The following is a 24,380-nucleotide window of genomic DNA, read 5'->3' as shown; positions in this document are numbered from 1 at the left end:
CCAATCAGCCGGCAGGGGCTTTGCTCAGGCTGCACTGTTCAGCTGTAGAGGGGATCTGCACTGCCCAATTGGCAGGAAGGAGGCGGGGCTTTGCCTAGGCTGCACTGTTCAGCTGTAGAGGGGATCTGCACTGCCCAATTGGCAGGCAGGAGGCGGGGCTTTGCCTAGGCGGCACTATTCAGCTATAGAGAGGATCTGTACTGCCCAATCAGTCGGCAGGAGGTGGGACTTTGCCTAGGCTGCACTGTTTAGCTGTAGCGGGGATCTGCCCTGCCGAATCAGCCGGCGGGCTTTGCTCAGGCCACACTGTTCAGCTGTAGAGAGAATCTGCACTGCCCAATCAGCTGGCAGGAGGTGGGGCTTTTCTCAGGCCACACTGTTCAGCTGTAGCGGGGATCTGCCCTGCCCAATCAGCCGACAGGAGGCGGGGCTTTGCCTAGGCTGCACTGTTCAGCTGTAGCAGGGATCTGCCCTGCCCAATCAGCTGGCAGGAGGCGGGGCTTTGCCTAGGCTGCACTGTTCAGCTGTAGAGGGGATCTGCACTGTTGAGACCAAACAATTCTACCGGCCTTCCCCAGACTCTTCCTAGCGCAATCATGGAGTAAAGAAATGGACATCATTTTAAAAGGGAAAAATATGTTTTATTTATCACATGCTTGGCATTGAAACTTTTGCATTTTTACACAAATAGAAAAATATATTTGATTTTTCTTTGTTGCTCCACCTGCAGTGAGTTTCTGTAAGTAGCTCAGCTTCAGCCTCTATTGCTATAGTAAAGGAGTCTATCATTGCACTAAGACACATGGCGTAAGCTGGCAGAGATGAGAGGACTGGGATTGTCACTGTACACGGTGGAGTTCTATTTCTATGTATTTCCTGTACTTATATAGCACCCATTTATCATGCAGCACTTTATACCTGTTCACACTCGCTTACAGACAGTGGGAAAGGTTCACAATCTAATAATGCCCTCACTACATTCTCCAGGCCAGTGGATCTGCAGCCAGGGTACCCCTAGTATGGACTCTCGCAGATCACATACCCTCAATGTAACATATAGTGCAAAAAAAGTTCCAGTGTCCTCTGCGCTGGCTTCCCAGCACCCGCTCCCCACCCTATTAACCTCCCCATGCGTCCTTTGTTTCCCAAGCCCCCCCCCCATCGTATATGGTTATATTTGTACTGCTGGCAGAGATTGGAGGACATCACTGACAGGCTGAGACCACTTGCTGCCGCCGGAATCACATCAGAAACGCAGGAACTGCAGCGACACAGCCCAAGTAGCAGGGGAGGTAAGTATGACTGCCATGCTGCCAAATAACCACCAATTATGGATTTACATTCTGCACGAGAGCAGCCTTACCGCCCACTCTCTGCCGCTTCTCTTTCTGCCAGGATGCTCCCCCCACTATGTATGTGCAAGGCATGCTGGGAAGCTGCTAGGGTGTGGCCTCCCCTCCTACAACATTCCAGAGGGCAGGAGCAGCTTTACCTGAGGGGTGGGAGGAGTCACAGAGGGAGCTGGCCTGGCAACATTGGGGCAGCCACGTCCATGGCAGTAACACCCCTGAACTCAGGGGAGGCGCAGCAGCTGAAAGCTCTACTTCATCCAGTGAGTATGACCCTCTATGTTTATCTATGAACCCCCTTCTTACACAACAAATACGGGGAGGTAAGCGAGAGGAGTGCAGGTACTGTAATATTCTAACGCTATATCACCGTAAACCAAAATACTCATTAAAAGGTCTAGTCTCTAAAGATATGGATGTATTTTATAATATTTTCTCCATACAAGCATATTTAAAAAAAATATAGGTAAAAGAGCAGCAACAAAACACTATTTTCTCTGGCCACGCCCACGTCCTCTTCCCTTCGCAGGAGGTTCTGAAACTTCTTCAGCTGGTTTCTTAGAGCGACCTATAAAAAAAACGGAACACCAAATAAAAGCGAGTAGAACAGGAGGAGCACTGTAAAAATAGCGCTGGGGATGTCCTACCGTACCTGAACTGACCCCCCCCCCCCCACACCGATGCCTAACCTGAAACACCCCCCCCCCCCACACACACACACTGATGCCTAACACTAACTGATATCCCCCCCACATCAATACCCAACCTGAACTGACCCCCCCCCCCACACACACACACACACACCGATGCCTAACACTGACTGACATCCCCCCCACACCGATACCTAACCTGAACCCCCCCCCCCACACCGATGCCTAACACTGACTGACATCCCCCCCCACATCAACACCCAACCTAATCTGAACCCCCACAAACCAATGCCTAACACCTAACACTAATAGAAGAGGCAGGCACCTGTTATTGCCTGATGAAGCGGGATCAAACCTGCGAAGCGCGTTGCATTGTCCCCCAGAGTATGTAAATAAACTGGTTCTATTTGACAATAACACATTGGCAATTGTTGTGTCTGCTTGGAGGAGGAAACTCCACCACTGCCTCCTCATGTTTTACACTTTTTAGATACATTTATCCTTTTGGCACCTCTGTATCCATACTAAACTATATGCAGATAAGAAGTTCATTTCTCCCAGAGTAAAATGAGTCACAAATTACTTTTCTCCTATGTTGCTGTCACTTACACTTAGTAGTAGAAATCTGACATTACCGACAGGTTTTGGACTAGTCCATCTCCTCATGGGGGATTTTCAGGGTTTTGTTTAAATTTGAAAGCACTTAATTAATGGCAGTTGGTCTGCCCAACTGCCAAAAAACTGTAGCGATCATGGAGGCCGGCCAGCATCATTGTATAAATCCTCTTCAGGGAGTTCCGTTATAAAGAATAAAAGCCTGTCTGAGAATCCCCTATGAAGAGATGGACTAGCCCAAAACTTGTAGGTTCTGTCAGATTTCTACTACCTACTGTAAGTGACAGCGACATAGGAGAAAGGTAATATAGGCCTCATTTTACTTTGGAAGAAACATACTTCTTATTTGTATAGGTTTACATGTATTTTAAATTTTAAGATTTTCGCGATGGTGGGCCTTTAAGAAGTCCCATGACAGTGGAATAAATCTGACATAACATTCAATAAAAATGTGTTTTTCTACTTTTTATTACCCATAAAGTTACCATATTTGCTTTTGTGCACAATATAGTCTGTTTACAAATGCCCAATGTACAGGTTATCTGCTCTGAAAGCTGCCATTGCATTTTAGTGCACAGCTGCTGGATTTATATATTAACCACCTGAGCGGTCTGGACGAGCTGAGCTCGTCCAACACCGCCGGAGGTCGCCGCTCAGGCCCTGCTGGGCCGATTTTAATCAAATAAAGTGCAGCACACGCAGCCGGCACTTTGCCAGCCGCGTGTGCTGCCTGATCGCCGCCGCTCTGCGGCGATTCGCCGCGAGCAGCGGCGAAAGAGGGCCCCCCTAGCCGCCTGAGCCCTGCGCAGCCGGAACAAAAAGTTCCGGCCAGCGCTAAGGGCTGGATCGGAGGCGGCTGACGTCAGGACGTCGGCTGACGTCGATGACGTCACTCCGCTCGTCGCTATGGCGACGATATAAGCAAAACAAGGAAGGCCGCTCATTGCGGCCTTCCTTGTTTATTCTGGGCGCCGGAGACGATCGGAAGATCGCCTCCGGAGCGCCCTCTAGTGGGCTTTCATGCAGCCAACTTTCAGTTGGCTGCATGAAATAGTTTTTTTTTTATTTGAAAAAAACCCTCCCGCAGCCACCCTGGCGATTTAATCAGAACGCCAGGGTGGTTAAAACCTTCTAGTGAGTTCTTTTGAACTGTGCACATGCTTGAAGCATAGAAAGCTGGTTTTCAGCTTAGCTAGGAATGTAACAACCAAGGAATATAAGCAAAGGAAGGTTTTCTCCAGCCCACAAGGGGCTATCCACTACAGAGCAAAGATGTGTGTTTAACTGTTTAAATACTGTTACACTACAATATTTTTTTTTGTGCTAGTAGGTTTATGGCTGTAAGTAATCTTAGAGAAAATAAAAAATGCAGAGCTTCAGATCACTTTAACCACCTTAGCGGTATGGACGAGCTCAGCTCGTCCATTACCGCCAGAGGGTGCCGCTCAGGCCCTGCTGGGCCGATTTTGATGAAATAAAGAGCTGCACACGCAGCCGGCACTTTGCCAGCCGCGTGTGCTGCCCGATCGCTGCTGCTCGCGGGGTCCCCCCAGCCGCCTGAGCCCTGCGCAGCCGGAACAAATAGTTCCAGCCAGCGCTAAGGGCTGGATCGGAGGCGGCTGACGTCAGGACGTCGGCTGACGTCCATGACGTCACTCCGCTGGTCGCCATGGCGACGAAGTAAGCAAAACACGGAAGGCCGCTCATTGCGGCCTTCCGTGTTACTTTTGGCCGCCGGAGGCGATCAGAAGAACGCCTCCGGAGCGCCCTCTAGTGGGCTTTCATGCAGCCAACTTTCAGTTGGCTGCATGAAATAGTTTTTTTTTTATTTAAAAAAAACCCTCCCGCAGCCGCCCTGGCGATCTTAATAGAACACCAGGGTGGTTAAAGGCCGTCTGCAAATTCACATCTTGACCATGGTAACATTTTCCTCAGTGGCCTACCTGCTACCAACAGACTCTGTCTTCTCTCCAATCCATTCTGAGCTCCTCCCCTCACCTGTGCCGCCTCCTCTTCTTCTGACTGGATAGTCTACTGGTTAGGAGCTCTGCCCCTGACATGGGAGACCAGGGTTCAAATCCTGGTTAGGGTCAGTACCTATTCAGTAAGGAGTCCTTGGGCAAGACTCCATAACACTGCAGGGTGGCCTCTTGAGCGTGCCCCAGTGGCTGCAGCTCTTGAGCGCTTTGAGTTCTGACAAGGAGAAAAGCGCTATAAAATAACTGGCCATACACTAATAGACCACCACCCAAAGTGGCAAATTAGGATTATTACCAATCCCTGTAATGGCTGCCAGCATCCCAGAGAAACCCACTTCAGAAGCTCTCCGCCTCCCTTAATTGTCAGATATCACCCGCACTGCAATCTGCACTCCACATGTGAGAGTCCTCCTTCCTCCACACACTCTCATACCCCAGACTGGACACAAGTAATCCGCTCATTGTCCTGCCAGTCACCTACCTCGGGGCTGCTTCTTCTTCTTCACTTCTGCCTGAGAAATCTCCTCTTCCTCCTCCTCCTCCTCGTCAGATGGTGCAGCCAACTTCCTCTGCAAAGACAAGAGACCCATCAATCAAGCTGCACAAGACCAAATTAACTTATAGATGTACAATTACTGTATAATAACACTTCACACAATCGGCACAGCAATATGAGAAAGAGAAAAGTCATATCTCATGCACCACTTCATCACTACCTAGTGCCCATTCCTCTTCCCCTCTAGGAGCTAAGATTCCTCTAGAGCAGTGGTCCTCGAACTACAATCCGTGGGGAAAATGTGCCCCCCCCCCCCCCCCCCGAGGCTTTTTCACTGGCCCCCAAACACGAAATGTAAAACTTATAGATGTGGCCCACTGCACCTTTAAATATCAGTGGCCCACATATAGAATAGCAGTGCTGGCATCACCCATCCTCATACTGCCGAAGCCCGTGAGCAGTCATTTGCTGGCTTCCAATCCAATTCCATATCAGGTGACACTGCTGTCCAACTGGACGGCAGGTTGTCACCTGGTTATGCTTCACTGTCTGGTGCACAAAGGCGTTCTTCGGGCGGCGCAAGACAATGACTGCTGCTGGGAGGTCTCCTCCGGGCATGACTGGGGAAATCAATGCCAAAATTCAATGTAATGTTCTTCAACATCATGTTATGTATGTTCCGGCCCCCCAGCAGTCTGAGGTATGTTGACCTGGCCCTTGACTTAAAAGGTTTGGGGAGCCCCGGCTTTAGGAGGTACTCGGCTACGATTCCTCTACCCCTCTAGGAGGTACTCGGCTACGATTCCTCTACCCCTCTAGGAGGTACTCGGCTACGATTCCTCTACCCCTCTAGGAGGTACTCGGCTACGATTCCTCTACCCCTCTAGGGAGGTACTCGGCTACGATTCCTCTACCCCTCTAGGAGGTACTCGGCTACGATTCCTCTGCCCCTCTAGGAGGTACTCGGCTACGATTCCTCTGCCCCTCTAGGAGGTACTCGGCTAGGATTCCTCTGCCCCTCTAGGAGGTACTCGGCTAGGATTCCTCTGCCCCTCTAGGAGGTACTCGGCTATGAATCCTCTGCCCCTCTAGGAGGTACTCGGCTATGAATCCTCTGCCCCTCTAGGAGGTACTCGGCTATGATTCCTCTGCCCCTCTAGGAGGTGCTCGGCTATGATTCCTCTACCCCTCTAGGAGGTACTCGGCTACGATTCCTCTGCCCCTCTAGGAGGTACTCGGCTAGGATTCCTCTACCCCTCTAGGAGGTGCTCGGCTATGATTCCTCTACCCCTCTAGGAGGTACTCGGCTACGATTCCTCTGCCCCTCTAGGAGGTACTCGGCTAGGATTCCTCTGCCCCTCTAGGAGATACTCGGCTACAATTCCTCTACCCCTCTAGGAGGTACTCGGCTAGGATTCCTCTACCCCTCTAGGAGGTACTCGGCTATGATTCCTCTGCCCCTCTAGGAGGTGCTCGGCTATGATTCCTCTACCCCTCTAGGAGGTACTCGGCTAGGATTCCTCTGCCCCTCTAGGAGATACTTGGCTACGATTCCTCTACCCCTCTAGGAGGTACTCGGCTAGGATTCCTCTACCCCTCTAGGAGGTACTCGGCTATGATTCCTCTACCCCTCTAGGAGGTACTCGGCTACGATTCCTCCCCCCTCTAGGAGGTACTCGGCTATGATTTCTCTGCCCCTCTAGGAGGTACTCGGCTAGGATTCCTCTGCCCCTCTAGGAGGTACTCGGCTACGATTCCTCCCCCCTCTAGGAGGTACTCGGCTACGATTCCTCCCCCCTCTAGGAGGTACTCTGCTACGATTCCTCCCCCCTCTAGGAGGTACTCGGCTATGATTCCTCTGCCCCTCTAGGAGATACTCGGCTATGATTCCTCTACCCCTCTAGGAGGTACTCGGCTACGATTCCTCTACCCCTCTAGGAGGTACTCGGCTACGATTCCTCCCCCCTCTAGGAGGTACTCGGCTACGATTCCTCCCCCCTCTAGGAGGTACTCGGCTACGATTCCTCCCCCCTCTAGGAGGTACTCGGCTACGATTCCTCCCCCCTCTAGGAGGTACTCGGCTATGATTCCTCTGCCCCTCTAGGAGGTACTCGGCTAGGATTCCTCTGCCCCTCTAGGAGGTACTCGGCTATGAATCCTCTGCCCCTCTAGGAGGTACTCGGCTAGGATTCCTCTACCCCTCTAGGAGGTACTCGGCTATGATTCCTCTATCCCTCTAGGAGGTACTCGGCTATGAATCCTCTGCCCCTCTAGGAGGTACTCGGCTATGAATCCTCTGCCCCTCTAGGAGGTACTCGGCTATGATTCCTCTGCCCCTCTAGGAGGTACTCGGCTATGATTCCTCTGCCCCTCTAGGAGGTACTCGGCTAGGATTCCTCTGCCCCTCTAGGAGGTACTCGGCTATGAATCCTCTGCCCCTCTAGGAGGTACTCGGCTATGATTCCTCTGCCCCTCTAGGAGGTACTCGGCTAGGATTCCTCTGCCCCTCTAGGAGGTACTCGGCTATGAATCCTCTGCCCCTCTAGGAGGTACTCGGCTAGGATTCCTCTGCCCCTCTAGGAGGTACTCGGCTAGGATTCCTCTACCCCTCTAGGAGGTACTCGGCTAGGATTCCTCTACCCCTCTAGGAGGTACTCGGCTATGATTCCTCTACCCCTCTAGGAGGTAGTCGGCTACGATTCCTCTGCCCCTCTAGGAGGTACTCGGCTACGATTCCTCTGCCCCTCTAGGAGGTACTCGGCTACGATTCCTCTGCCCCTCTAGGAGGTACTCTGCTATGATTCCTCTACCCCTCTAGGAGGTACTCGGCTATGATTTCTCTGCCCCTCTAGGAGGTACTCGGCTAGGATTCCTCTACCCCTCTAGGAGGTGCTCGGCTATGATTCCTCTACCCCTCTAGGAGGTGCTCGGCTATGATTCCTCTACCCCTCTAGGAGGTACTCGGCTACGATTCCTCTACCCCTCTAGGAGGTACTCGGCTACGATTCCTTTACCCCTCTAGGAGGTACTCGGCTACGATTCCTCTACCCCTCTAGGAGGTACTCGGCTACGATTCCTCTGCCCCTCTAGGAGGTACTCGGCTAGGATTTCTCTGCCCCTCTAGGGAGGTACTCGGCTAGGATTCCTCTGCCCCTCTAGGAGGTACTCAGCTAGGATTCCTCTACACCTCTAGGAGGTACTCAGCTATGAATCATAGGGCCCCATTACAGAATTCTGGCCAAAAAGCCTTGTGCTGGGAATACACGACTCGATTTTGAGCTATTAAGGTGGCTCGATAGATAGTTTCCAGGATTGAACACGCCTTGCATTGAGATGAATGGCAGTGCTCACCTCAATGCGTTTACCATCGTCGTGTGGACAATAGGAATTCCTGAGACAGTGCGATTAGCATCCAGTGGTGGTTCCATTTAACGGTTATGTGTGCCCCTTATAGAGCTTAAAATGACCGAACGATGGGAACAGATGCCAAATTTGTTCCTGCTCGGTTGCAGAAATGCGTTTATCCTCGGCTAATTGCACCGCCCGCCGACGCCGTTTGTACAGGAAGTGATCCCCTCCCCATCACCTACAGCAACCTCCACCTCAGATGAAGCGGTCATACATGACTCTCTCCTCATGTCCGTCGTTCATTTTTTCTTTCCAGATTAAAATTACAACACTATTATTATTACTATATGTACAGAGCAGCATAGTATTGTCATATTTATATATATGACACAATATAAGAAATATACATAAAACTCTACACCCCCCCCCCCCCCCCCGGGTCAGTGTGAGGGCTACCATATGTTAATTGCCGCCACAATCGATAATTATCGCGCACACGATTTGCACGCTGACCCTCCATCCCTCGGCAGGTTTATTTACCGGTCTGCTCTTCATGACAATGCTCTTGTTGGACAATTATATGAAATTATAGTTGTACTCCCCCCAGGTCTGCAGCGGCGACGCTCGGAGCGCAGCTGTACGGGGATAGGAGGTGAGGGGGGTGGAGAGAAGGAGCAGCGCTCTCAGATTACCATCTAAACCCTGCTGGGCTGAACAGATTGGTTTGATAATTACATACAATAACGGCGGTGGGCAGGTAACCCTCAGCTGGCAGAGATGGCTCCCCTGTGGGATCTGCCGTATGCAAAGCGCATTGATGGAGTGCATTAGGTGCATCTTGCGCCGCTGCTGGGCCTGATCATTGGCGGCGAGGGTTAGCGTGTCAGCAGATTTGTGATGCATTAGGATAGAATACACACAGACACTTCTCATCCGGAGCAGGAATACGGACGGAGGATCTCATTACTGGGCGGCACAATGCATGGAAATTACACTTCTACCACATTCTGCCAAACGCTTCAAATAAAAGCTTTGCTTCTGCGACATTCATGACATTTTCCAGCCGTAACCGCGGGAAGTCCGGCCGCTCGCTGCAGCAACGTTACACGATTCTAGAACCGCGAGCAACCGATGAGCAAACCCGGCAACAGACCAAAGCAACAGAACCGGAATATAACAGGCAACATATGCACCATCAGGGGGTTACATGGAGTAATGGGAAGAACCAGAGACAAAGGGTCAAGAATTCAGTGACATTAATTTTATGAATAAAATGGATTCTTTTTTAACATTACTTTAGCAATTAATCCATGTTTGCCCATTGTAAGAGCTTTTCTTAAAGCGGGCCCAAACCAAACATTTTTTTTTTAATTCAAAATATTTAGTTGCAGCACTCTGACGCATACAAAGATAAACACTCCTTCAAGCCTATGAGCATTTCAGTGCATGCTTTTCACCCTTCTCTTCTCATAACTAGGGTTATACAGGTGGCAGCCATTACTTCTGAGCTTAGTAGGAGGTGTTTGTCATCAGCTACCCTCCCTCACAGGGGCGTCGTCTATGTGAAATCTCACACAAGCTGAGATCACCTCCCCTGTGACATCATCAGTAGCAACCTGTGTTTTGTTTTTTATCTCCTCCACCAGTCTGCCAGATTCTGTCCCGGCAATATGAAAGGAAGGGAGGGGTTCCTCCAATAAATGTAAAATATTTTATTGTCATGCAGCTGAAAAAAGGCTGCTATTTATTATTATAATTTAGAAAATAGATTTTATTTCTGAAATCTTGTATTTTTAATTTGGGTCCACTTTAAGGTTGCCATACATGGTACAATTTTTCATTTTTTTTTTCGATTAGATAATTTAGTTTGATTATTCCGTTTCCAGCATGTCCGATCAGATTTTTCTCGAAAAAACTAGATAATCGTTCGACTTTCTTGATCGAAAAAAAAAATATTTACAACTTTCATTCGATTCGATCATTTAGATCTAATAAACGGGAAAAACGAACGTTTTTATTGCATAGTGTATGGCCACCATTATTCTGATTTGCATTCGTAAATCTATCACAGGAGGCTACATCTTTACTGCTGGCAGGTCCACCACTGCGGAATATTTGTGGTGTGTTCTGAAGTAGGTAGAAACAACATCTGGTCTCCCAGAGTGCACTGGGAGAAGCCTTCATGACATCATAGCTTAGGGTAAACATCTAAATACCAATATGCAGCAATATGCAGCCATAGGAGGGGTTTCTGATGCTGAAAAGGGACCCGTAATATAAAAGTGGGTATCCTGAATATTGTATTACATTCTTCTATATATTGCAATGCCTCTAAAGTAGACCTGAACTCAGAACTTCCTCTCTGCTCTAAAAGATACGCAACTGCATGACCACCTTTAAAGAAAAACATTTCTTTGTTACAGCTGATACAGATCCTGCAATAAATCTGCAGTGTGTCTACTTCCTGCTTTCATGGGAGCAGACATAACACCCTGTGCTTTCAAATGAGCTTATCTGCTGTGGCAGTCAGGTGAAACAGCTGAGAGATCAAATTACAACTGGTGATTACACACCAACGAGGGGGAATTAAAGGGCAACTGTAGTGAGAGGGATATGGAGGCTGCCATATTTATTTCCTTTTAAGCAATACCAGTTGCCTGGTAGTCCTGCTGATCCTCTGCCTCTAGTACTTTTAGCCATAGCCCCTGAACAAGCATGCAGCAGATCAGGTGTTTCTGACATTATCGTCAGATCTGACGAGATTAGCTGCATGCTTGTTTCTGGTGTGATTCAGACACTATTGCAGCCAAATATATCAGCAGGGCTGCCAGGCAACTGGTATTCTATAAAAGGAAATAAATATGGCAGCCTCCATATACTTCTCACTTCAGCTGTCCTTTAACCACTTCACCACTGAGGGGTTTTACCCCTTGAACACCAGAGCAATTTTCACCTTTCAGCGCTCCTTCCATTCATTCGTCTATAACTTTATTATTACTTATCGCAATGAAATGAACTATATCTTGTTTTTTCCGCTATCAATTAGGCTTTCTTTAGGTGGGACATTATGCCAAGAATTATTTTATTCTAAATGTGTTTTAATGGGAAAATAGGAAAAATGTGGGAAAAATAATTATTTTTCAGTTTTCGGCCATTATAGTTTTTAAATAATGCATGCTACTGTAATTAAAACCCATGAAACGTATTTGCCCTTTTGTCCCGGTTATAAAACAGATTAAATTATGTCCCTATCACAATGTTTGCCGCCAATATTTTAGTTGGAAATAAAGGTGTATTTTTTTCAGTTTTGCGTTCATCCCTAATTACAAGCCCATAGTTTATAAAGTAACAGTGTTATACCCTCCTGACATAAATATTTAAAGAGTTCAGTCCCTAAGGTAACTATTTATGTTTTTTTTTTAATTGTACATTTTTGAATTTTTTTTTAATTACAAAAAAAAAAAAAATGGGGAGTGTGGGAGGTAAGGAGTTAATTTTTTGTGTAACATTTATTTCTATGTGAAAAATGCTTTGGGTGTAGTTTTACTATTTGGCCACAAGATGGCAACAGTAACTTTTTGTGTATTGTGACCTGCGAGCGTCCTTCCGGAAGCTTGGAGGAAGTAGTAGGAGGCTGAGAGTGTGTTTTTTCTCACAATGATCGCGCTGCCCATCGGAGAGCAGCGGATCATTGCGGGGCTTAGATCACCGAATGGGAATGGATTTTCCCGTTCATTGATCTCCGGGCGAGCGGGCGGCGGCGTGTTTACTAGCGGCGGGCGGCAGGTTTACGAGCGGGAGCGCGGACAGCGGCAGGAACGCGGAAAGTACGGATTTCTCTGTCCCTGGGGGTGAAAGGATGGAAAAAGGGACGGAGAAATCCGTACGGGTGGGGGTAAAGTGGTTAAACAGTCTAAACTTTATAAATACATACAGGGTGCATTTCTCAATTTTCCTTCTGTCATGTACAAGAGTTCAGGTCCACTTTAAAATAGCTGAGCTCGTTTGCTTCCCTATTGGTTAGAGCAGCCATTCAACTCATTTAACGCCTTTCTACCCTAGCTTCCAGGTTGTGGCAGGTAATATCGATATTACATGAGCGCATGTGGGTTCCCGGATGCCTGTGGCGACGCTGGATCTAGAGCTGGCCCCTAAGTAACCCCCCCCCCGGATCGGTTGAGACCCTCCCGACTGCCCCTGCAGCAGCACTTTGCAAGCACTCACCTCCCATCCCACACAACAGGGGGAGGAGGGCGGCTAAACCAGCGTGGGTGATCAGAGATTTCGCTTGGAAAGGGTTATTCAGTTCTGATATAAAGCTGCGCCCTGCGGATTTGCCAGGGCTACTGAAAAAAAACTAAAAGGGGTACCATAAAGACATTTCCAATATAGCTAAATGCTGCAGCAGGCTAGTGGCAGTTACAGGGGAAAGGGGGTATCGGCTACTGACTGGGATAAAGGTCAGTCCTGGGTTACAGTTCCTCGTATACAGATGGTAAAGGTTCGGGTTATTATACATTCATATCCTGCTAAAAGTTAAGAAAACTTTTCATGCAGGTCAGAAAAAACTGCTGCGTTCAAGGACATCCGAGGTGACGTGTGACATGATGAGACAGACGTACAGTGCCAAGCACACACACAACTATACTGTGTTACTCTCTTTCTTTGCCTGTGAGACTCAAAAATTAAGAATGCAATTGACAGTTTCTGTCTGGGTCGGACTATAGCGTAACCCTCACTGAAGGAATTGCAGCCATAAAACACTTTCCTGGCAGTAAATAGCTTTTGAGAGCAGGAAAGAGAAAAAGGATCAATAGTTTATATATTTTAGCTTTGGCATATTTCAATGAATGTGTCATTGAGAAGAGGTCATGAAACCGTAAAAACCTAAAAAGTTGATTGAAATATATATATATAGAAAAAGTAGGATAACTAAAAAAGTCATTTTTAGAAGGAGGAGGACAGATGCAATTGTTTATCTCATCAGTTTGTTTTCACCTCAGAAGTCCTTTAAGAAAAGATAGAACCACAAAACTTGCACTGGCCTGCCAAGAGTACCTGTTCCCTCAGTACTGGGCCTGTACAGCTTAGTCACCAGCACACAGTGTTCTATACTCACCACTCTGTCATTGCCAGCAGCCTGCCCTGGTTCCTGCAGTGTGGATAGCGGGTTGCCTCTACACTGAAATGGAGAGGTAGCCTTCCATTAGTGCAGAGCCACCTAGCAGCCAAGGGAAGCCACAGTAAGCAAACACCAGATCCTACATACTCCTTACCCATGGGAGTAGTTAGGTGGGAGCAAGCCTCGAGGTCCTTGGTGGGATATTAAGGAGAACCCCAGGTGGTTCATGGTGGGGGGAATGTGACATTATTTGTCGCTATCTCGGAGGTAAACACGGGGGAGAGGTATTTCCTGTTCAGAACACTCCAGGGGCTCACTAACTTAGCTGATTCTCCAATATGATATAAGAAAAAAAATTGATATGTGGGATGGAAGGTCTCGCTTACCAAGAAAGGTTAGATAAACTGGGTTTATTTAGTCTAGAGAAAAGACGCCTTAGAGGGGATCTAATTAACATGTATAAATACATCAGAGGGCAAAATAATAGCTTGGCGGATGAGCTTTTTGTCCCTAGGCCTTCTCAAAGGACTAGAGGACATGATCTGCGATGGAGGAAAAACGTTTTAGCCATTTATTTAGGAAAGGGTTCTTTACAGTAAGAGTGAATAAAATGTGGAATACATTGCCACAGGAAGTCGTTATGGCAAATTAATTAAAGGGGGTTTAGATGCTTTCCTTGCGTTGAAAGACATCCATGGCTACAATTACTAGGTAATGCCTAATGATGTTGATCCAGGGATTTTATCTGATTGCCATCTGGAGTCGGGAAGGAATTTTTCCCTTTAGGGGCTAATTGGACCATGCCTTGTAAGGGTTTTTTCGCCTTCCTCTGGATCAACAGGGATATGTGAGGGAGCAGGCTGGTGTTGTACTTTATACTGGTTGAACTCGATGGACGTATGTCTTTTGTCAACCCAAATAACTATGTAACTGTTGCTATGCTGGGACTATGAAGTGGCTTTCGCTGTAGACACAATAGATTCTCCCCAGAGGTGGCCCTGAACACCTGCGCTCTGTCTAGCATGTGTACAAGGCTTTAAGATGCCATACATCTATAGATTTGGCAGGCAAGCGACCATCCCACTTGATAATTATCTAATCGTATGAAAATCGGTGACGCCAAAAGTATGCCCAAGCAACGATGCAACCAATTTCTGACCGAAACTGATCACGTTCATCGATCGGCTATGCTAGAAAATCTCAGTAAGTATCAGCACTTTCTCACTATTGTTGGTGTATACCGCTCCTCATTGCCGAAGTTCCCCGTCAGGTCCTGCTTTACAGGGATTGGTTGGGATATAAAGAGGTGGTGATGCAAACGTCAGTGCATTTCCTACTTGACAAAGGACGGAGATACCGCCTGAAACAACGACAGTCAGTTGTTGGGACCTTCCTACAATGTGACACTGCCCTCTCCATCTGATGGCTCATCCATTGCTTGGCAGAATATTGTATCAGAGCTAGGATTACGTCTTACTCTGAACGGACATTGGCTGTATTTTGTTCACTACTCGAGATAAATAAAAGACCTTTCTTCAAAGTCTTCCAGTGCTGGCCGTTCTCTACATGGCAGAGAAAATCTTGTGCAGACATGCTCGTGTGTGACCTCACAAGCCCCACATGCTATGATGTAATGCACCGGCAACTATGTGGAGCGCAAATCCGAAGAGGAGTGCAAACACGCCAGACAGGTAAAGCATTACTGTTGGGGCACCGGGCAGGTTCATGTATGAGGGGGGCAGAGACCGGGGGAAGCATCATGAGGCGGATTGCCAAAAGATTTTATGCTGAAAACGATCGGGAATCGGCCTGTGGTTTATGGTGGCCAACATCTCTTCTCCATTAAATTTGATGAGACATCTGATTATTGGTCGATTCGTGGCCAACATTGCATGATATATGGGCACCTCTTGAAATCAGGAGGTCAGAAATGTGTTTTGGAGATGTCCTAGGAGCTCTGCAGAGGAGCTACAACCTCATCAGAAGAGAACCTGTCCAGCTTTTACCCCTCACCGGAAGGGACACTCTTCTCAAGGACTTGCTAATTTTGAGGCACACAGTATTGGGCACAGCATTGTTATTAAAGCCGGCATTGTATCCGCAGATGGACCTTCTCTCTGGGTTACAGCGCATCGCTGGCTGTGATTAATGATCAGCTGAGTGACACATGAAAGGAGGGAGAGATGATGAGGAGGCCAGAGAAGGCAATGCATGAGGGAGCCTTAGCTGCAGCCAATGACAGGCTGCCGCCTCTGGCACCCGTCCAGTCATATGAAAGCGCTAGGAGGAAAGGAATCCACAATACAGAGCTACCAATGCAGACACCCTCCAGTACACTGGCACCTCTGTATACAGCATCGGACATATATACACGGTCATCCACTGATAGGACTTCCACCTGTGAAAGCCACCCGATGACATGCAGCTCTGCAGACCAATTCTGCTTACAGGATAGAGGGAGAGTTGAAGTTACCCGGGGCTTCTAATGGTCCCCCGCAGACGTCCTGTGCCCGCGCAGCCACTTACCGATGCTCCGCCCCCCCGCAGACATCCTGTACCCGCGCAGCCACTCACAGATGCTCCGCCCCCCGCAGACGTCCTGTGCCCAGGCAGCCACTCACCGATGCTCTGGTCCCGCCGCCGGTTCACTTACGGAAGTTGCAACTTTGAAGTCGCAAAACCGCGGTGCCTTCGCTTCAGTTGACATCACCACGAGAGTCCTGCCCATGCGCATACCGGTGACTGCAGCGGGAGTGAAGGACGCGCACCCGAATTGGTTTTGCGATTTCAAAGTCACAAATTCCAGAAGTGAACCGGAGGCGGGACCGGAGCATCGGCGGGTGGCTGCGCGGGCACAGGATGTCTGCGGGGGACTGTTAGAAGCCTCAGGTAATTTCAACTTTTTTTTCCCTGACCCCCTACAGTAGTCATTTAAAGGGAGCCTGAAGCGATATAAAAAAAAACCAGATAGATACTTACCTAAGGAGGTACACGCTGGGTCCTATAGAGCCTACCCGATTCTCAAGGTCCCCGCGTTCTCCCGCAGGCTCCAATCCATTGGGTAGGGGACTGCTCTCTACCACTGCTGGTGGGCTCACGAGGATGGGCGACTCCGTACTGCGCCTGCGCCCTCTCCTGCATGCACAGTACAAAGCCTCCCACGGCGCAGGATTTAATCGGGAGAGCCTGCGGGAGAACGAGGACATGGAGAGGAACGGGAAGGCTCTATAGGACCCGCTGCTTCCTTCTTTTTAGCAGGGCTGTGGAGTCGGTCCAAAAATCCACCGACTCCGACTCCTCAGTTTAGGATTCCACCGACTCCGACTCCACGACTCCGACTCCTCTAATTTGCATATTACAATTTTGTTGATTAAAAGTATGTAACATGAAATTCGTCTCTTAACTGCCAACGCTTAGGAATTTTACAAGACAACTGAAGTGAGAAGGATATGTAGACTACTATATTTATTCCCTTTAGACTAAAACTAGTCCTTGGTAAGAGTACTTGTAAAAGGTACAAACCGGGACAAAGAACATCTATCAGGCCCTAGGCAATGTAAGTGTGGGTACATGTAAGAATGATGTGCAGGTACTCTGCATGGGAATGAGGAGATTGTAAACAGACAACACCTCTGTGTTCAATGTGCACAGCATTCTCAGTGGATTCCCTGCAGCTCTGTGGGGAGAGCATATGTAGAGTATAGTACTACTGTGTAACAAAGTAAACCTTAGTACTACTGTGTAACAAAGTAAACCTGAGACAGATGAAATTAAAGTTTTATACATACCTGGGGCTTCCTCCAGCCGCCTTCAGGATAATCAGTCCCTCGATGTCCTCCTCCACCACCTGGATCTTCTGCTATGAGTCCAGGTACTTGAGCCAGTCGGGCGTAGTGCGCATGCACACACTCCGCCGCCAGGAACGTACTACACCTGTGCAGCACTATTGCGCAGGTGCAGAATGTTCCTGGCTGTGGGAGCGGCATGCGGCTGGACTGCGCTGACTGGCTGAATTACCAGGACTCATAGCAGAAGATCCGGGTGGTGGAGGACAGCGAGGGACTGATTAGCCTGAAGGGGGCTGGAGGAAGCCCCAGGTATGTATAAAACTTTACTTTTCATCCGTCTCAGGTACCCTTTAATTTGTAGTCACCAAACCAAATTTTAACAACATATCACATTATTTGATTTCATCAGCAAAGTGAGTGCATACATTTGCATAAATCAGCATCAATGCAGAATTATTTCCATCTCGTTGACCATCTCTATTAGTGACACGGCTACACATCAGGCTTTATTCTTACAGCATAGATGTTATTTAGTATATATAAGAGATTCCTGTGTACACATCATATATACAGTCACAATCAGATGTGTATATCTGACCTTAAAAATACGGGGACTGCTTTATTGAAGCAGCACAAGTAACTCATTTTGATTGGTTTATTTCATTTTTGTGGACTAAGCACAGCAATTACTGTACATATACATTATTTTTAATGACTATTATCTGAGAAATAGAACATTTTATCATATTTTCTATTTTAATTACAGTTACAAATTCATTAGGAGTCGGAGTCGGTGCATTTTTTCCCGACTCCGACTCCAGGCACCCAAAATTGCCCGACTCCACGACTCCGACTCCACAGCCCTGCTTTTTAGGCATTATTTTTATTTCACTACAGATTCACTTTAAAGATATTCAAACTGTAAGAAAAAGTGAAAGTACCTGAGACGGGGGATATAAAAAAAAAAATGTATACATACCTGGGTCTTCCTCCAGCCCCTCTGGGCAGATTGCTCCCACGCCATCTTCCTCCGCTGCCCGCCACCTCCACAGCTGGCCCCGGTAAGACATCCAGGTGGCACAGGCAGGCTGTGCACGCTCCCCTGTCTTGCTCCCGTGGCTGGGAGGGAGTGCTCTGCACCTGCAGTACTACTGCACAGACCAATAAGCTCCCAGCCACAGGGGGAGCGTGCACAGCCAGCCTGTATAGTAATGCCCCGGACCGGAGGACTTACCGGGGCAATGTGCAGAGGCTGCAGGCAGCGGCGTGGGAGGGATCTGGCCGGAGGAAGCCCCAGGTAGGGTATACATTTCTGATGTCCCAGTCTCAGGTTTCCTTTAAGCTTTACTTTCCTGGGGATTCTTCCCGCCGCTAGAAGGTTACCTGGTCCAGCTCTGCGGTCCCCCTCAAGATCGCGGAGCTGGGTCACAGGTTCCTGTGCATGCATGCCACTCAACTTCACAAAGACTGGACCTGTGGAAGCGAGGAACACTCCCAGTCATGAGAGCCACGAGACGCAGAGGAGCCGGCCACCCAGCTGGGGTCGGCGAACTTAATGAGCTGACCGCAGCATCCTGGAGGGCAGCAGAACTGCAGCGCTGGACCAGATAGACTGCTAGGAGCTGGAAGAAGCCCCAGGTAGGTAAAGCTTAAAGAGACAGTGAAAGTCTATTTTTCTACCTTATCTACGTATGCATATTTCAAGCGGATTCACCGCATTCCTGCGGCAGAACGAGAGATTTGTGCCCAAGAATTAGCCCAGCAAAGTTGCACGACTTTACAAGTCGCAGATTTTGCTGCCCAGGGAGGCAGAGCTGTGCGCAGTAGCTCTGCCTCTAATCCAGTCAATCTCCGCCCCTCTCGTTTCACTGAGAGGGGCAGGGAGAGTCTGAGATTGTCGGAGATTGACTGGATTAGAGGCAGAGCTACTGCGCACAGCTCTGCCTCCCCGGGCAGCAAAATCTGCGACTTGTAAAGTCGTGCAACTTTGCTGGGCTAATTCTTGGGCACAAATATCTCGTTCTGCTGCAGGAATGCGGTGAATCCGCTTGGAATTTAATGCTGAAGCTGGCTGCATACGTAAATGAGGTTAAAAAAAAAAAGCGAAAAAACGACTTCAGTATCTCCAACTTTTTTTTTTTTTTACAGCTCTGATATCCTTTAAAGGGGTTCTGTGGGGGTGTGCTGAGGGTAAAAACAGACACTTGCCTAGTGCTTCTACCAGCCCCCTGTAGCAGTAATGTCTCACTCAGATCCGCCGTTCTCCCCGCTGGCTCTTGTCTAGCGCGGCATGCTTTCCAACTGCAGGCTGCGCGCCTGCTAGCTTCCGCTCGCGTCAACAGAAGCTTTCATATGATGATGCGAACGGGAGTACGCATTATTCATCTGTGTTACACGTATAATTGCCCGGTGCTGGGGAACGTTGCGGCTACAGGGGACTGATAGAAGCACCAGGTAAGTGTCTGTTTTTACCCTCAGCACACCCCCACAGAACCCCTTTAAAATGTGAAACTACAGATATATGAGGAGGTGAGATGGCCTGCCATTTCTGAATATTTAGAACATTGTTTTCTCCATCCCCTGCAATGTACACCAATGTATGTGGCTCATAACACTGGAGCATAACTCCAACCACATGGCCACATAGCAAAAAAACAAAAACAAAAAAACTGATGTACCCCCTGATGTACCCCATTGCTCGCACAGGTTACCCAGCAGGGTTGGACCCGAAGTAGAGGTAGTGTAGGAGATGCTACTCATTTTGACGCAACTCCAGCAAACTCTCACTTTTCTCCTTCAATGTGGAAGTGACATCATTGCGACAGGGGTGTTTGTATCAGTGCATCGTGTGTAAGTCAGGATGTATGTAACCCGGGGACTACCCGTATAACACAATGTTCGCAGTTGTACCTTGCGCTCCTTGGTAGGGGTGTGTCCATTCTGAATGGCGGGGAAATCGAGCTTCCCATCGTCCTTGCTCCCCAGGGCTTTCAGGCCTTTACACAGAATGTCTCTTAGCTTCTGATACGGAGGCTTAGCATCGTAGCCCAGCTGAGTAATCTCGCTCATATACGCGGCAATTTCAGCTGTCGGAAACAAGAACAGATTATATTTTATTGCTGAACACCGGTCAACATTCTAACCCAGCCTTCCTCAACCTTTTTACCCTGGAGGAACCCTGCAAGTAGTTTTTGAATCTCAAAGAACCCCTGCAAATAAAATTTTGGCTCTTGAGGAACCCCTGCATTTATTTTGCAGAAGGAAACGGTCTTTAAAAGTAGGAGTGGCTGTTTATGTCACTACCCCCTATTTCGATGTCCCTCATACTGTCTCATTATGCTAGTGGTTTTTTTTTTATTGATGTGCTCATTATTTTGACCCCCAATTTAGTGCTTCTTTTTACTATACCTCCAATTATAATGCGCTATCTTACACTTTCCCCACGATGGGGGAAAATGCTAGGGAACCCCTGCAGAGTACTCAAGGAACCCTGTTCTAACCAGAAAATGTGGCTCCCATCTACTATAAATAGAACAAATTTCAAGTACACTTAATGGAAACCTAAAACAAAAAAAAATGAGTTTCACTCACCTGGGGCTTCTACCAGCCCCATGCAGCCATTCATGGCTCCTCTGGTCTCCCGCCACCATTAACGTACATTGTACGCGTTACGGGTGCAATGCATAAAATTTTACACATTGCACCCATAACGTGTAAAAATGTACGTGTTAATGTCCGCGATAGCTTCCTGCACCAGCGGGAATGCGTAAAAAGGTGCGCATGGCAGCCTGCCGACCGCCAGTCGCGCAAACAAAACTATCTGGCAGCGGGGAATCGGAAGAGCCATGAGTGACTGCGAGGGCACAGGATGGCTGCAGAGGGCTGGTAGAAGCCCCAGAACTCTTTTTTCGGTGTAGGATTCATATATATATATATATATATATATATATATATATATATATATATATATATATATATATATATATATATATATATATATATATATATATATAAATAATGACATCTCGTAGAACTTAAATTAAAGAAGAGCTGCAGTGAACATAAATACTTTTAATTTAGTCAGTTTGCCCATTGGAAAATAATTTCCCTCCCAGATATACATTCTGAAATGTATCACTGGTGGTGACATCATTAGTCCTGTCAGGTGCAGCTCTGAGAAGTGTTCATTACTGAGAGTTCTATGCACAGAGGGATGTGCTGGTTGCTTGGCAGTTGGAAAAAGCCATTATTTCCCACAATGCAATGAGGTTCACAGACAGCAATCTGTCAGAAACCATGGTCGTGACATCACACTGTGGGAGGAGTTGTACCCGAATATCACCTATACAGAGCCCCCTTATGATCTATTGGAGAAAAAGGAAAGATTTCTCATGGGGAAGGGGGTATCCGTTATTTTACAGTGCACTACCCCGACTCCCATTCTCACTTCAACCCTCCCTTTCAGATGCTTAAACCCAAACCCCACAACTAATGCCAAACCCTAACCAACCCAGGAACCCAACACCCCTGCCCCCCCCCCCCCCTCCACGCTTTACCCTAACCACTCCCCAACCGAACGCCAAACCCTAACCTCAACCAACCCAGGAACCTAACACCCCCCCCCCCCCAACCTAATGCCAAACCCTAACCTCAACCCTGCCTGTGTCTAACCCCTCACCCGCCCCAAACTATTGGCTTACCCTAACCACCCCCAACCCTATTATGCCAAACCCCAACCCACCTACAAAGGATAAAACCTCCTAACCCTGACGGCCGAACAGCTGCTAATTGTAGCCAATTGTCTATAACCATTGATTCCCATGTAGAAGCTGATCAACTACTACCCGCAATACCCCCCCCCCTCTTCAGTTGTCATTTAAGGTTCTGAAATAAAAACACAAAATAATATAACTGTGGTCCTACCTGGCTTCTTTGTCTTGGGGAAGCAAGCTTCCATAAATGCTGGGATTTCATCACAATATCTGCAACAATAAAGAGGTTAGGTTAGAGAATTGAGCGTACAGATTAATAAAATGACCCCCAAAACCTCTCTCTAGCAGAAAAGCTGCACTGGGGCTGCCAGCCGTATCAGTTTAGTTTTCCGCTGTAAAGCTACACACAGACGCTAGATCTCTGTCACATATTTTTTTTACTAAATACGCACTTGTGATGGATGTTGCCCTAGGGCAGTGATCTGCAAACTTGTCTCTCCAACTACAAGTCCCACAATGCATTTGCCTTTGTAAATTAGGACTGTGGCTGTCAAGACTCCTACAATGCATTGTGGAACGTGTAGTTCCTTAACAGCTGGAGAGACAAGTTTGTAGATTACTACCCTAGGGGATCTGGTTTCTGATGGGTGACATCGCTGGGCGGGGCTAGTACAGATGCGTGTGAGCTGTGTAGCTGAGGACTCGTACTGTTGCAATGTGTGTGGGGGGTGGGGGTGGCTGAGCGGTGCGTGCGTGACGTTACGTGGTGTGGCGTCTTCAAAGGAGTTGGCCGTCCGTTGGGTGAGCTGCTATCCGGGGTGGACTGACTGCAGGTTGTGGAGGGGGGGGGGAGCGTCAGTGGCTGCTCTACACACCCTTGATTATCGGCTGCAGCAGTTATCGGCCGTCTCAGCCAACTTTAGTAAAGTGTGTGTACGAGCCTTCATAGAAAATTGTTCATGATAGTCTAAGGCAGTGGTCCTCAAACTAAGGCCCGCGGGCTGAATGCGGCTCCCTGAGGCTTTTTTTTCTACCAAAACACACACACGCTGTACACACACGCACGCTGTACACACACGCACGCTGTACACACGCACGCTGTACACACGCACGCTGTACACACGCACGCTGTACACACGCACACGCTGTACACACGCACACGCTGTACACACACACACGCTGTACACACGCACGCTGTACACACGCACGCTGTACACACGCACGCTGTACACACGCACGCTGTACACACGCACGCTGTACACACGCACACACACACACACGCTGTACACACACACGCTGTACACACGCTGTACACACACACACACGCTGTACACACGCACGCTGTACACACGCACGCTGTACACACGCACGCTGTACACACGCACGCTGTACACACGCACGCTGTACACACGCACGCTGTACACACGCACGCTGTACACACGCACGCTGTACACACGCACGCTGTACACACGCACGCTGTACACACGCACGCTGTACACACGCACGCTGTACACACGCACGCTGTACACACGCACGCTGTACACACGCACGCTGTACACACACACACGCTGTACACACACACACGCTGTACACACACACACGCTGTACACACACACACGCTGTACACACACACACGCTGTACACACACACGCTGTACACACACACGCTGTACACACACACGCTGTACACACACACGCTGTACACACACACGCTGTACACACACACGCTGTACACACACACGCTGTACACACACACACGCTGTACACACGCACGCTGTACACACGCACGCTGTACACACGCACACACACACACACACGCTGTACACACACACACGCTGTACACACGCACGCTGTACACACGCACACACACACACTGTACACACACACGCTGTACACACGCACGCTGTACACACGCACACACACACACACGCTGTACACACACACACGCTGTACACACGCACGCTGTACACACGCACACACACACGCTGTACACACACACACGCTGTACACACGCACGCTGTACACACGCACGCTGTACACACGCACGCTGTACACACGCACGCTGTACACACGCACGCTGTACACACGCACGCTGTACACACGCACGCTGTACACACGCACGCTGTACACACGCACGCTGTACACACGCACGCTGTACACACGCACGCTGTACACACGCACGCTGTACACACGCACGCTGTACACACACACACGCTGTACACACACACACGCTGTACACACACACGCTGTACACACACACGCTGTACACACACACGCTGTACACACACACGCTGTACACACACACGCTGTACACACACACGC

The 24,380-nt window shown here is 48.5% G+C and overlaps 1 protein-coding gene across 2 annotated transcripts in view; it reads right to left on the bottom strand.

Moving 5' to 3' along the window:
* Positions 1-619: 619 nt before the first annotated feature.
* The window catches only part of VRK1 (VRK serine/threonine kinase 1), a 74,085-nt gene continuing 50,324 nt past the window's right edge, over positions 620-24,380 (bottom strand). For both annotated transcript variants that reach the window (XM_068254789.1, XM_068254788.1), the window contains exons 10-13: positions 22,271-22,329; positions 20,258-20,433; positions 5,075-5,162; positions 620-1,917 (exon numbers count right to left, since the gene is read on the bottom strand). In XM_068254789.1, the coding sequence (XP_068110890.1) occupies positions 1,838-1,917; positions 5,075-5,162; positions 20,258-20,433; positions 22,271-22,329 (403 nt within the window). In that variant the 3' untranslated portion in view covers positions 620-1,837. The remainder of the gene's footprint in view (positions 1,918-5,074; positions 5,163-20,257; positions 20,434-22,270; positions 22,330-24,380) is intronic.

The sequence above is a fragment of the Hyperolius riggenbachi genome, chromosome 9 (assembly GCF_040937935.1).
Source record: "Hyperolius riggenbachi isolate aHypRig1 chromosome 9, aHypRig1.pri, whole genome shotgun sequence".
Lineage (NCBI taxonomy): Eukaryota > Metazoa > Chordata > Amphibia > Anura > Hyperoliidae > Hyperolius > Hyperolius riggenbachi.
The sequence above is the reverse complement of the archived record's forward strand: the minus strand, read 5'-3'. Positions and strand labels throughout refer to the sequence as shown.